General features: G+C 42.6%; 1 protein-coding gene across 1 annotated transcript in view; it reads left to right on the top strand.

The window, feature by feature from the left end:
• Positions 1 to 13234, top strand: part of cep128 (centrosomal protein 128) — a 28735-nt gene extending 15501 nt beyond the window's left edge. Inside the window, exons 20-25 of the mRNA XM_084150911.1 lie at positions 1784 to 1833; positions 2600 to 2623; positions 9248 to 9325; positions 10674 to 10787; positions 11729 to 11837; positions 12087 to 13234. Of these exons, the coding sequence (XP_084007037.1) occupies positions 1784 to 1833; positions 2600 to 2623; positions 9248 to 9325; positions 10674 to 10787; positions 11729 to 11837; positions 12087 to 12217 (506 nt within the window). The 3' untranslated portion in view covers positions 12218 to 13234. The remainder of the gene's footprint in view (positions 1 to 1783; positions 1834 to 2599; positions 2624 to 9247; positions 9326 to 10673; positions 10788 to 11728; positions 11838 to 12086) is intronic.
• Positions 13235 to 14116: the final 882 nt, after the last annotated feature.

Raw genomic sequence — 14116 nt, 5'->3', positions numbered from 1 at the left:
TCAAGGACATTCAGAGACTTGTCCCGAAGCTACTCCTGCGTTTTCTTGGCTGTTTTTGCTTTGTCATTATGGGGTATTGTGTGTAGATTGATTAGGGGGGGAAAAAACGATTTAATCCATTTTAGAAAAAGGCAGTAACGTAACAAAATGTCGAAAAAGTCAAGGGTTCTGAATACTTGAGCAATATGTTTGGAACATCAAATCGCAATAAATTCGCTGTATCGAATAGCAATGCATATAGATTTGTGGGAATCGCAATATATATCGTATCTGCACCTAAGTATTGTGATAATATCGTGTTGTGAGGTCCCTGGCAATTCCCAGCCCTAGCATTGTGGATCCTAGACACCATAATAATGATGCTGTCTAACCCCCAACTCTGCCTTACCCTTGGCAAAGAGGCTGGTAGCAGTATATCTTTGGCGCTATTTGGTACAAAACAACAGAAAACTAAATTGGGCCATCTGGAAATGTTCTCTCTCATTAGGAACGAACAACAACACATCTTAGGTGTATTTGTTCTATCTAGATCCAAGGTTCACTGGGTGCACTCCTCATGTCTTTGATCATCGTAACTTATTGCTGACAGTTGCTGCCAGTGCCAGTGTACTTTTCTCCCTCTTACCTTTCAATTGCTTAAGTTCTGGTCACCCAACTTAAAGGACAAGTGCAGGCAAAAACTTGATTTTCCGGTGCTTTATATATATTTACACACTATGAGGTTGGAATAATTCAGTGGAATTGTGAAAATGATGATAATGCCCTTTTAGTGTAAGAGCTGTTTAAAATACTTTGAAATTAGTTAATAGAACGATAAGAAAAAGTGTTCCAAACCTCTCTGCCAATAACAGCTAGTTTTCAGTTTTCCCCTCCCCACTCAGACCACTCCCAGACAGTCCTAGTAAAATTATTCCTTCAGAAATTGCTCTTTGCTAAGAAGCTTTTTTTGTTTATTTTTTAACATTTTAATTGAAAACAATCACAGTTGATATTGAGATAAAAATGGCTGCATTGGACCTTTAACTTTTGCCTTCTTTCTAAAACACTACTGTGGTACATTTCAGAGGAACTTTTTCACTTGCATAAGGTTGAACTTTTAACGCCTCCCTCTTTACTAAAAAACTGTCTGTGGTAGATAGCTGTTGGATTACAGGTCTTGCCTCAGTAACTGACTTCCACAGATTTAGATTAAACAGAGATACTGACTGAGCGAGGAGAGGAGGCACTTTGGCAGTCTGTGACTTTCTCTCTCACGTCATGGCCCGTCGTCTTTAGACCCATTTAGACTGCCAGAGTCTCGCTGGCGCCATCTGGAGATTGGCAAATGGCTCAGTGGCTGCTTGGGTATTCCTGAGGTGGCGGCATGGGGTCCCGGCTGGGTGGGCACGGGGTGGTGTGTATGTGTGCGCCTGTGTGTGAGTGTGAGTGACAGAAGTGGGTGGTGCGGCAGGGACTGAGGGACAAGGATAGAAAGCAGTCATCCAATGCCTAGTGATTGAATATTGAATGTGTGAGCTGGGAGCAGCCTCCTCTCCTTCTCGCCCAGCCAGCCTTCTCAGCTCAGCTAGACAGCACTGAGGGAGTGGGAGACCAATGAGCAGCAATCACAGCAATCTATTTGATTTTACCAAGTTTAGGGAGGTGTTGAGACTTGACAGCAAGGTTGTTTCATAGCTACTGATAGCATGGCTAGTCAAGGTGTTAAGACTGTGGGTCCCAAATGCCTCTGTCTATGTGGATATTATATTAGATGGTAATTATTCATGTGTTTGTCTCATTAAAGAGCTCTTGGAGAAGACTCGGAGGAAGGAAGATGAGATGAGAAGTCTTCAGGTGAGCCAGAAACTCATGTTAGGCCTTGCTCCTCTGTCTGAACAATGCAGCCTGCTGTCCAGGGATCCAACACACAGACTCACCCTCAGACAGAGTACCCTGTTATAGTATTAGTACCACCCCCTCACTCTCTAATATTAAACATCACTACACACCATCCCCAATCCAGCTATAACCTCCGAAACCCCATGGCAGTCCTGTCCAGTCACACAGTCTGTTTTCCATTTTCTCCTCAAAGCGGTGTGTGTAGGCGTGTGTGTGTGTGTGTGTGTGTGTGTGTGTGTGTGTGTGTGTACTGGGGCCCATCTGTGTCTGTACGTGTGCACCTGCTATAATTAATCAGTCCCCTCAGACCCAGCCAGGCCTTTAATTAAGAAGAATGAGGAGTCGAGTTCAGCCACACACTGCTGCTACCCAACAGCCAGCGCAGTCACAGGACGGAGGGAAGAGGGGAGGAGGGGGAGAGAGGGAGGGAATCTAGCAGGTGTGGGGATGGATGAGTGACAGGCCGATAAGACGCATCGCATCACTTATGCATCATTAGAGACCCAACATCACTCAGGAGTCAGATGAGAGGGAGGAGAGAGACGAGCGTGTTCTCAACAGCTTCTTCTGTTCCATCCCCTGTTGCTTGTTTATTGGCAATACACATGCCGTGCTGACTCACTCACTGTTTAGTGGTTTAAGATTTGACATTCTTTCAGTCGCTCATACACGTCTCTTGGTCATTAAACAATAAGTAACTGTAGTTCTTGTGTCTTCACAGGATCGTATCTTGGATCTGGAGATGGTGAGATTTGACTGTTTATACACTACATGACCAAAAGTATGTGGACAGCAGCTCGTCGAACATCTCATTCCAAAATCATGGGCATTAATATGGAGTTGGTCCCCCTTTTGCTCCTATAACAGCCTCCACTCTTCTGGGAAGGCTTTCCACTAGATGTTGGAACATTGCTGCAGGGACTTGCTTCCATTCAGCCACGAGCATTTTTGAGGTCGGGCACTGATGTTGAGCGATTAGGCCTGGCTTGTAGTCGGCGTTCCAAGCCATCCCAAAGGTGTTCGATGGGGTTGAGGTCAGGGCTCTGTGCAGGCCAGTCAAGTTCTTCCACACCGATCTCGACAAACCATTTCTGTATGGATCTCGCTTTATGCATGGGGGCATGGTCATGCTGAAACAGGAAAGGACCTTCCCCAAACTGTTGCCACAAAGTTGGAAGCACAGAATCGTCTAGAATGTAATTGTATGCTGTAGTGTTAAGATTTTCCTTCACTAGAACTAAGGGGCCTAGCCTGAAACCATGAAAAACAGCCCCAAACATTACAGTTGGCACTATGCATTGGGGCAGGTAGCGTTCTCCTGGCATCCGCCAAACGCAGATTCGTCCGTTGGACTACCAGATGGTGAATTGTGATTCATCACTCCAGAGAACACGTTTCCACTGCTCCAGAGTCCAATAGCGGCACGCTTTACACCACTCCAGCCGATGCTTGGCATTGCGCATGGTGATCTTAGGCTTGTGTGCGGCTGGCTTTTTACATGCTTCAGCACTCGGCAGTCCCGTCCTGTGAGCTTGTGTGGCCTACCACTTAGCAGCTGAGCCGTTGTTGCTCCTAGACGTTTCCACTTCACAATAACAGCACTTACAGTTGACCGGGGCAGCTCTAGCAGGGCAGAAATTTGACTAACTGACTTGTTGGAAAGGTGGCATCCTATGACGGTGCCACGTTGAAAGTCACTGAGCTCTTCAGTAAGGCCATTCTACTGAGTGTGTTTCCTTTTAATATAGCAAACAAAACTTATTAACAGATATATGGCTTCCCTCTTGATAGCTTGATGGACTCAAACTAGAGAAGGTTTGTTTGTAAACTTTGATGCCTAACTTGAAAATGGTTAATTGTTAGTGATTGTTTTTATAGAAGTGCTGAGCATCATTCAATCACCATAAAGGTAACATGATCAGGTATATGTAAGGATCATTAGACACTGACAAGGGTCCACTGACTCAACAACAAACATTGACCCCTGGCAGGAGAATGTAAACACCCCACTCAAACATCCGTTATCACCCGCTCCACGTCATGTCAGCCCAAACAGACAGACACATTCGTTAGGGATATCGAAAGGCCGTATTGACCTAAGAGTATTTATGGGCAGTGAAGCTATGAAGCGATCTGTATTCTCTCTCTATCCATCACAATTATGTGTCGCGGCCAGCGGCCTCGACTTCAATTAGCTTTAATAAAAACCCTGCGAAGCCCATCCATTCAGATCATTCCTGCTTACTGCTACAACATGGTGGCACAGGGTATCGACCTGTGTGTGTATGTACAGTGCATTCGGAAATATTGAGACCCCTTCCCCTTTTCCACATTTTGTTACGTTACAGCCTTATTCTAAAATGTATTTAAAGATGTCCTCATCAATCTACACACTATCCCATTATGACAAACCGAAAACAGGTTTTTAGAAATGTTTGCAAATGTATACAAAAAAAATATATATATATACCTTATTTACATAAGTATTCAGACCCTTTGCTATGAGACTCAAAATTGAGCTCAGGTGCATCCTGTTTCTATTGATCATCCTTGAGATGTTTCTACAACTTGATTGGAGTCCACCTGTGGTACATTCAATTGATTGGACATGATTTGGAAAGGCACACACCTGTCTATATAAGGTCCCACAGTTGAATTGTCCGTAGAGCTCCGAGACAGGACTGTGTCGAGGCACAGATCTGGGGAAGGGTACCAAAACCTTTCTGCAGCATTGAAGGTCCCCAAGAACACAGTGGCCTCCATCATTCTTAAATGGAAGAAGTTTGGAACCACAAAGACTCCTCCTAGAGCTGGCCACCCGGCCAAACTGAGCAATCGGGGGAGAAGGGCCTTGGTGAGGGAGGTGACCAAGAACCCGATGGGCACTCTAACAGAGCTCCAGAGTTCCTCTGTGGAGATGGGAGAACCTTTCAGTAAGACAACCATCTCTGCAGCACTCCACCAATCAGGCCTTTATAATAGTGGCCAGACGGAAGCCACTCCTCAGTAAAAGGCACATGACAGCCCGCTTGGAGTTTGCCAAAAGGCACCTAAAGGACTGACCATGAGAAACAAGATTCTCTGGTCTGATGAAACCAAGATTGAACTCTTTGGCCTGAATGCCAAGCGTCACGTCTGGAGGAAACTTGGCACCATCCCTACGGTGAAGCATGGTGGTGGCAGCATCATGCTGTGGGGATGTTTTTCAGCAGCGGGGACTGGGAGACTAGTCAGGATCGAGGGAAAGATGATCAGAGCACAAAGTACAAAGTACAGAGAGATCCTTGATGAAAACCTGCTCCAGAGCGCTCAGGACCTCAGACTGTGGCGAATGTTCACCTTCCAACAGGACAACAACCCTAAGCACACAGCCAAGATAACGCAGGAGTGGCTTCGGGACAAGTCTCTGAATGTCCTTGAGTGGCCAGAGCCCAGTCTTGAATCCGATCAAACATCTCTGGAGAGTGATATGGAGTGATAGCCTTCCTTCTTCAAGATCCCTTTTACCCTGTACAAATCTCCCACATCACCACCACCAAAGCACCCCCAGACCATCACATTGCCTCCACCATGCTTGACAAATTGCATCAAGCACTCCTCCAGCATCTTTTCATTTGGTCTGCGTCTCACAAATGTTGTTCTTTGTGATCCGAACACCTCAAACTTCAATTCGTCTGTCCATAACACTTTTTTCCAATATTCCTCTGTCCAGTGTCTGTGTTCTTTTGCCCATCTTAATCTTTTCTTTTTATTGGCCAGTCTGAGATATGGCTTTTTCTTTGCAACTCTGCCTAGAAGGTCAGCATCCCGGAGTCGCCTCTTCACTGTTGACGTTGAGACTGGTGTTTTGCGGGTACTATTTAATGAAGCTGCCAGTTGAGGACCTGTGAGGCGTCTGTTTCTCAAACTAGACACTAATGTATTTGTCCTCTTGCTCAGTTGTGCACCGGGGTCTCCCACTCCTCTTTCTATTCTGGTTAGAGCCAGTTTGCGCTGTTCTGTGAAGGGAGTACTACACAGCGTTGCACGAGATCTTCAGTTTCTTGCCAATTTCTCGCATGGAATAGCCTTCATTTCTCAGAACAAGAATAGACTGACGAGTTTCAGAAGAAAGTTATTTGTTTCTGGCCATTTTGAGCCTGTAATCGAACCCACAATTGCTGATGCTCCAGATACTCAACTAGTCTCAAGAAGTACAGTTTTATTGCTCCTTTAATCAACACAACAGTTTTCAGCTGTGCTAACATCATTGCAAACGGGTTTTCTAATGATCAATTAGCCTTTTAAAATGATAAACTTGGATTAGCAAACACAACGTGCCATTGGAACACAGGACTGATGGTTGCTGATAATGAGCCTCTGTACGCCTATGTACAGTGAGGGAAAAAAGTATTTGATCCCCTGCTGATTTTGTACGTTTGCCCACTGACAAAGAAATGATCAGTCTATAATTTTAATGGTAGGTTTATTTGAACAGTGAGAGACAGAATAACAAAAACAATTTCCAGAAAAACGCATGTCAAAAATGTTATAAATTTATTTGCATTTTAATGAGGGAAATAAGTACTTGACCCCCTCTCAATCAGAAAGATTTCTGGCTCCCATGTGTCTTTTATACAGGTAACGAGCTGAGATTAGGAGCACACTCTTAAAGGGAGTGCTCCTAATCTCAGTTTGTTACCTGTATAAAAGACACCTGTCCACAGAAGCAATCAATCAATCAGATTCCAAACTCTCCACCATGGCCAAGACCAAAGAGCTCTCCAAGGATGTCAGGGACAAGATTGTAGACCTACACAAGGCTGGATTGGCTACAAGACCATCGCCAAGCAGCTTGGTGAGAAGGTGACAACAGTTGGTGCGATTATTCGCAAATGGAAGAAACACAAAATAACTGTCAATCTCCCTCGGCCTGGGGCTCCATGCAAGATCTTACCTCGTGGAGTTGCAATGATCATGAGAACGGTGAGGAATCAGCCCAGAACTACACGGGAGGATCTTGTCAATGATCTCAAGGCAGCTGGGACCATAGTCACCAAGAAAACAATTGGTAACACACTACGCCGTCCGTGAAGGACTGAAATCCTGCAGCGCCCGCAAGGTCCCCCTGCTCAAGAAAGCATATATACATGCCCGTCTGAAGTTTGCCAATGAACATCTGAATGATTCAGAGGAGAACTGGGTGAAAGTGTTGTGGTCAGATGAGACCAAAATGGAGCTCTTTGGCATCAACTCGCCGTGTTTGGAGGAGGAGGAATACTGCCTATGACCCCAAGAACACCATCCCCACCGTCAAACATGGAGGTGGAAACATTATGCTTTGGGGGTGTTTTTCTGCTAAGGGGACAGGACAACTTCACCGCATCAAAGGGACGATGGAAGGGGCCATGTACTGTCAAATCTTGGGTGAGAACCTCCTTCCCTCAGCCAGGGCATTGAAAATGGGTCGTGGATGGGTATTCCAGCATGACAATGACCCAAAACACACGGCCAAGGCAACAAAGGAGTGGCTCAAGAAGAAGCACATTAAGGTCCTGGAGTGGCCTAGCCAGTCTCCAGACATGGAGGTGGAAACATTATGCTTTGGGGGTGTTTTTCTGCTAAGGGGACAGGACAACTTCACCGCATCAAAGGGACGATGGAAGGGGCCATGTACTGTCAAATCTTGGGTGAGAACCTCCTTCCCTCAGCCAGGGCATTGAAAATGGGTCGTGGATGGGTATTCCAGCATGACAATGACCCAAAACACACGGCCAAGGCAACAAAGGAGTGGCTCAAGAAGAAGCACATTAAGGTCCTGGAGTGGCCTAGCCAGTCTCCAGACCTTAATCCCATAGAAAATCTGTGGAGGGAGCTGAAGGTTCGAGTTGCTAAACGTCAGCCTCGAAACCTTAATGACTTGGAGAAGATCTGCAAAGAGGAGTGGGACAAAATCCCTCCTGAGATGTGTGCAAACCAGGTGGCCACCTACAAGAAACGTCTGACCTCTGTGATTGCCAACAAGGGTTTTGCCACCAAGTACTAAGTCATGTTTTGCAGAGGGGTCAAATACTTATTTCCCTCATTAAAATGCAAATCAATTTATAACATTTTTGACAGGATGTTGTTATTCTGTCTCTCACTGTTCAAATAAACTTACCATTAAAATTATAGACTAATCATGTCTTTGTCAGTGCGCAAACGTACAACATCAGCAGGGGATCAAATACTTTTTTCCTTCACTGTAGATATTCCATTTAAAATCAGCCGTTTCCAGCTACAATAGCCATTTACAACATTAACAATGTCTACACTGTATTTCTGATCAAGTTGATGTTATTTTAATGGACAAAACAATTGCTTTTCTTTCGAAACAAGAACATTTCTAAGTGACCCCAAACTTTTGAACGGTAGTGTACATATCCTTTAAAAAAATATATTTCCCTTTATTACTTTCCAACCCCACCACCCCTTCCCTAATTGGAGTAAACTAGTGAACAACAATGCTTAGGCCTCTACTTCCAGCTTATACATACTATATACATTTTATGGACACAGTCAATTTTACAAGAATTATATTTTGTTTGTTTTTACTCCTGCACTTCCTCTACCCTCAACCTCTCCGATCATTTTCATGATGTCCATCTGGTTTGCTTCTATATGCCATATCTTTCTAACTGTGCTCTTTCACAAAAGCTCTCAACCTATAACCTATATACTTATTATGGACACAGTATGCTTTACATTAGTTATCTTGTTGTTAGTTGTTGTTAGTTGTAATTAGTCCCATCCTTCAGCTCCATTCAACACCTCCCATCTATCACTTAACACCATCCATATTGGATTTCTATTTGCCATATCTTTTTCAACTGTACTGTGATGTTTCACAAAAGTTCTGAATCCTTCCATTCTCATTGTTTCTACAGATTGTAAATCTGGGTGAAATACTTATTGACTCGAGACATTTCAGCTTTTCATATGTAATTAATTTGTAAAAATATCTAAAAAACATAATTCCACTTTGACATTATGGGGTATTAGGTGTAGTCCAGTGACAAAAGATCGCAATTTAATCCATTTTAAATTCAGGCTGTAACACAACAAAATGTGGAAAAAGTCAAGGGGTGTGAATACTTTCTGAAGGAACTGTACATGTATTGTGTAGAAAAGAAATAACAGCACACTGCACTTTCCTAGTATCACTAGTTCATTTAAGCTCACTTATAGCAGCCTACTGCCTTTGTCAGAGCTTTAGTACATTGCGTGACAGTACAATAAAGCCTTTTGAATTGACATGAATAGTAGTTGGAAATAGCACCTTGCTGTGTTGTATTGTGGGTAAAGCTAATGTGCAGTATATTAACCTCCCTGTATTCCTTTATCTATTCAGAGCACCAGGCTGGCGGTAGATCACCTGGAGTCAGTCCCTGAGAAGCTGTGTCTGCTGGACAACTTCAAAGACCTGGAGGTGAGGCTCACTGGGGAGACCTGGGATGTACTGAATATATGGGTCATTCCACGAAATGAGGGCCTTTTGCATCCCTTTGATATTCTAAGTAGAAATTGTGCACAAATATTGAATTTTAAAAGCTTGTTATATTAAACTAAGTGCCCTTTAATATAGACCACATGGAAAATTCCATAAATCTGATATTTCATATGAAAAAAGACTTGCTAAAGTGACTAAATTCAGCATTTTGACATGTCCCTCTGTGCATCCTCTGTGACTTCTAGGAAGATTTTAACCCACTTAACCCCAACTTTTCTCCAAAGCTTTCACCATCATTGTAATGCCCTAATTATTTTGTTGCTTTGACAAAGTCATTTCTGAAGATTATTATTTCTATTGTGATACATTTTAAGGTAAATAAAACATCTGTCCTTCATTTTAACGGGATACTTCAGGATTTTGAAGCCCTTTATCTACTTACCCAGAGTCAGATGAACTTGTGGATACCATTTTCCTTCATACTGGACACAGAGACATAAAAATGGTATCCATGAGTTCATCTGACACTGGGGAAATAGATCAAGGGCTTCATTGACAAAATCCCGAAATATCCCTTTAAGGTCAACACTGTTACATGAACAGAACTCTCGTTTTAATATGGTAAAACTATTCCTTTTTAAGTATTTTTTTCAAAAGAGACATTTAACACCTACTAGTGAAATCATAGTGTAAAAGCAGGTGAGCTCGTTCTACTCTTTTTGGCCTTTTTCTCGTGTTTTGTGGTGGAAAACTCAGCGGGTCGAGCATAACACGTCAACCCTGTTACCCATAGATAGACTGGCTATAATTTTTTTACCAATTGACATTTTTTGGTGAAGCTTGCATTCAATTGCCCCTCCCTGTTGCACACAACAAGCTTCCATGGCTGACTTAAGATGAAGTCATCAACCCTGTTACGGTCAACCCTTTAGCTTTATTTGGGACTTATTAGGTACTTACTATAGTCATTCTTTTATTGAACCTCTTGAGATGGGAAAAGGTGTTTTTTATTAAGTTGAACATCTGTTTATGACAGAATGTTAAAATAAGGTGAAATACACCTTATTATCACCAAGTTACACTAAAAAGGCATCTAATTGGTGGAACGACCCATATGTCTATAGGGGAGACCTGCGGCCTGGGTCTTTCTATGTGTTTGATCTCTTCTTAATCTTAGTGACTTGATTCTAAAAAAAGACACCAACCTAGGTGTCTATCGAACCTGATCCTAGATCTGTGCAACTTCAACTTCAAACCGATTTTGTGATGAGTTCCATTTTGTGCCTGGTTTGTGTAGTGAGTGACTGTTTCCATGTTGTTTATATAGGAGTCACAGCGGCAGAAGGAGTTGGTGGAACAACGTTACATCAAATACAAAGAGATCGTTGGAGTCCTGCAGCACCAGCTGGATGAGTCCAAACGACAGATACAGGAGTGCAGGGTACTGGACTACATTACCCACAATGCACTTTATGTATATGCTACATCAAATATCAGCTTTATGATACCTACAAACCCAAGTAGAGACTTTGCCACTTTGCCATTTCAATACTTGGCCTGTTCAAAGAGCACTTTGTACTCTTACTCCCAGAGCTATCCAGCCTATGACACCTGCTGAGTTCACTGGTGTATCGTTTGTCCACAACTGGCATTTGCATCTAGTATGAATATTCCAAGCCAATGTTGGCAAACACAATTGACAGAGTGAGACAGAGGGTAATAACTTCCAATCAGTCCTAATCATCGTATTTATCTTCTCACGCGGCCAACAGAGAAGCATCATTGCATTGTTGACAGCAGATTGCCATCAGTGTGTGTCTTCCCCCCTCACAGCAGCCACATCGTAGACACACACACAGCAGCCACATCGTAGCCACTTCTTAAAGTGCATTAATCTGCCAGACGACTCTGCTGCGTTGCCAAACGACTCCCGTGTTGATCCATAAGTGCTGATTGCATTAGTGCCTAATGGCAAGCCGCCCACCAGGAGTTTATTTAAAGAAAGTAGAATGAAGAAAAGTCTTCATCTACTTAGCTTTCACTTTGATTGCAGTTAGCAGCAATCTGTTTCAGTACAGAATGCTGATAGTGTCTGTTCTCATTTAACGCTGGTCCTGGGGACCCACAGGATAAGCACTGAGCAGAACTTTTTTGCAGCCTAGTATTTTAACACCTGATCAACTAATCAAAAGCTTGAAGATTGGTTGCTTAGTTTAATCCATCGTGCTAGTGTTGGACTGGAACAAAACCCTGCTCGCCCTGTTGGCTCAACCAGGACAAAGTCTAAAGAGCACTGCAAGAATACATTTCACATAAGGTTGGATGTTATGCCAGTTTGCAGTGTGTGTGTGTGTGTGTACTCAAGACTGTACCCTCTTCCAGGATGACAAGTTGGACGCTACAACTCGGAGCATTCGATTAGCTGCTCTGTCCTCCTCCATAAGAGGCCCTAGCACTTTCCTCACCAGCTCCATGCTTACTGACACCACATGTGAGTACACAGCCGCAATGTTCACCTCTTGTCTCCTCTTGAAGAAGGCAACGGTTGTGATATGTGGTTGTTTTACCTACTTCAGTTGACTGCACTGATTGTAATAGCGTCTGCTAAATGTAATGTCTCAGACTCTGTAATGTAAACAAACTCTGTGAAAGAAGCATTGCGTTAAATAGCCCTAAAACATGACTCTTAATAGGTTGTGCTTAGTGTTGTAACTCCTCCCTTTGTCCCTGTGGTCCTTAGCTCCACACAAACGCCTGGCCTCTCCAGACTGCACCCTGGACTATAGCCTTTCTCTGGACCACCGAGCCTCTCCTGCTGTCAACGGTGCCCACTCTCACTCTATCTCCGACCACCTCAACAGTAAAACATAGTGCCCACCATCAGGAATTCACACTGGTTACATACATGTATTCATCAACAAGCCTTACATTATAGAGTTGGATAGAGGGCTCACACAGAAGTGTGTTTTAACATGGGCATAGAGGCAAAGATAGTTTCTAAGTCTATGCCTTACTGACAGGACAATCAACACCCATCTCTATGCAGTACCCTGGTTGCAAACCATCACAACAGTCTTCCATGACTACCTCAACCAAAAAAACAGCCAACCAAGCCAAGCTGCGTAACTAGCAGCCAACCTAGAAAACAGCTAGCATGAAGCCAAGCATACCTACTAAGTGCGATTGTGATAAGTAAAGCAGGGTTAAACCTAGTGGAGGGTTCATAGCACATAGCTTGGGATATCTTATAAGAGAACCACCAAATGTAGCACTGTGAAAGACGATTGTAGCTTTTTTATAAACTGATATTGATGAAGATTTTTCATTGAATGTTACTTTGTGCAAAGAAAGCATGCACAGCTTAAAAAACCCATGAAGTTTGACTGAAAATAGATTGAAGAACCAGTGATAAGCCAAAGTAGGTCAACATTCCAACATTTCATACTAAAGTTACATTTTTGTATATATATATATATGTATTTCAACACTCAAACACTTATATGAAAAACACTGATTTATGTCCCAATTTTTGTTTTTTTATTACAGTTTTTGTACTCTGATGTTATCATGCCAATGTGTTTTATCGGAAAGATTAAATGTGATTATTATATTTATGCTGACATTCTGTGAAAGCTGTGGTGCCTTTCTAACTTTATGTAGCCTATGCATTAACCATATATAATTTTTTGTGCCTGTGCTGTACCTGTGCATTCATTCAACAGACTTGACAAGTCACAATGAGTTTGTTTTTCTATTCAAACGTTTTTACCACTACCTTAATTATAAAAATAAAAAAATGTTTTACTTCTATGCAGTTGTGGAAATATGTATTTATTTGTAAAGAAGAGAGAAAAAAATGCCAATAAGCACAATAGTATATTTTTGTGAAATGTAGAAAATAATATATGCAATAAAATAAATCTCCACAGGTCTGTAAGGATCATTTTCCTGAGCCCTGGTCTCATCCATTTCAAAATGAAGTGTTGCTTCCTAAGGCTTGTAAGTCTCTGTGGTATGTCAATTGTTGTTGCCTTTGTCCATCTGTTGAGAAAAAGACTCGTAGCATGGGCTTATATTTGTAGGTTTATACAGTTGAAGTCGGAAGTTGACATACACCTTAGCCAAATACATTTAAACTCAGTTTTTCACAATTCCTGACATTTAATCCTAGTAAAAATTCCCTGTTTTAGGTAAGTTAGGATCACCACTTTATTTTAAGAATGTGAAATGTCAGAATAATAGTAGAGAGAATGATTTATTTCAGCTTTTATTTCTTTCATCACATTCCCAGTGGGTCAGAAGTTTACATACACTCAATTAGTATTTGGTAGCATTGCCTTTAAATTGTTTAACTTGGGTCAAACGTTTCGGGTAGCCTTCCACAAGCTTCCCACAATAAGTTGGGTGAATCTTGGCCCATTCCTCCTGGTTGGGATGGTGTTGTTCGGTTTGCAAGCCTTCCCCTTTTTCCTCCAAACATAACGATGGTCATTATGGCCAAACAGTTCTATTGTTGTTTCATCAGACCAGAGTACATTTCTCCAAAAAGTATGATCTTTGTCCCCATGTGCAGTTGCAAACCGTAGTCTGGCTTTTTTATGGCGGTTTTGGAGCAGTGGCTTCTTCCTTGCTGAGCGGCCTTTCAGGTTATGTCGATATAGGACTCGTTTTACTATGGATATAGATACTTTTGTACCTGTTTCCTCTAGCATCTTCACAAGGTCCTTTGCTGTTGTTCTGGGATTGATTTGCACTTTTCGCACCAAAGTA

This window comes from Coregonus lavaretus (genome assembly GCF_964263955.1).
Source record: "Coregonus lavaretus genome assembly, chromosome: 33".
Taxonomy (NCBI): domain Eukaryota; kingdom Metazoa; phylum Chordata; class Actinopteri; order Salmoniformes; family Salmonidae; genus Coregonus; species Coregonus lavaretus.
The sequence above is the reverse complement of the archived record's forward strand: the minus strand, read 5'-3'. Positions and strand labels throughout refer to the sequence as shown.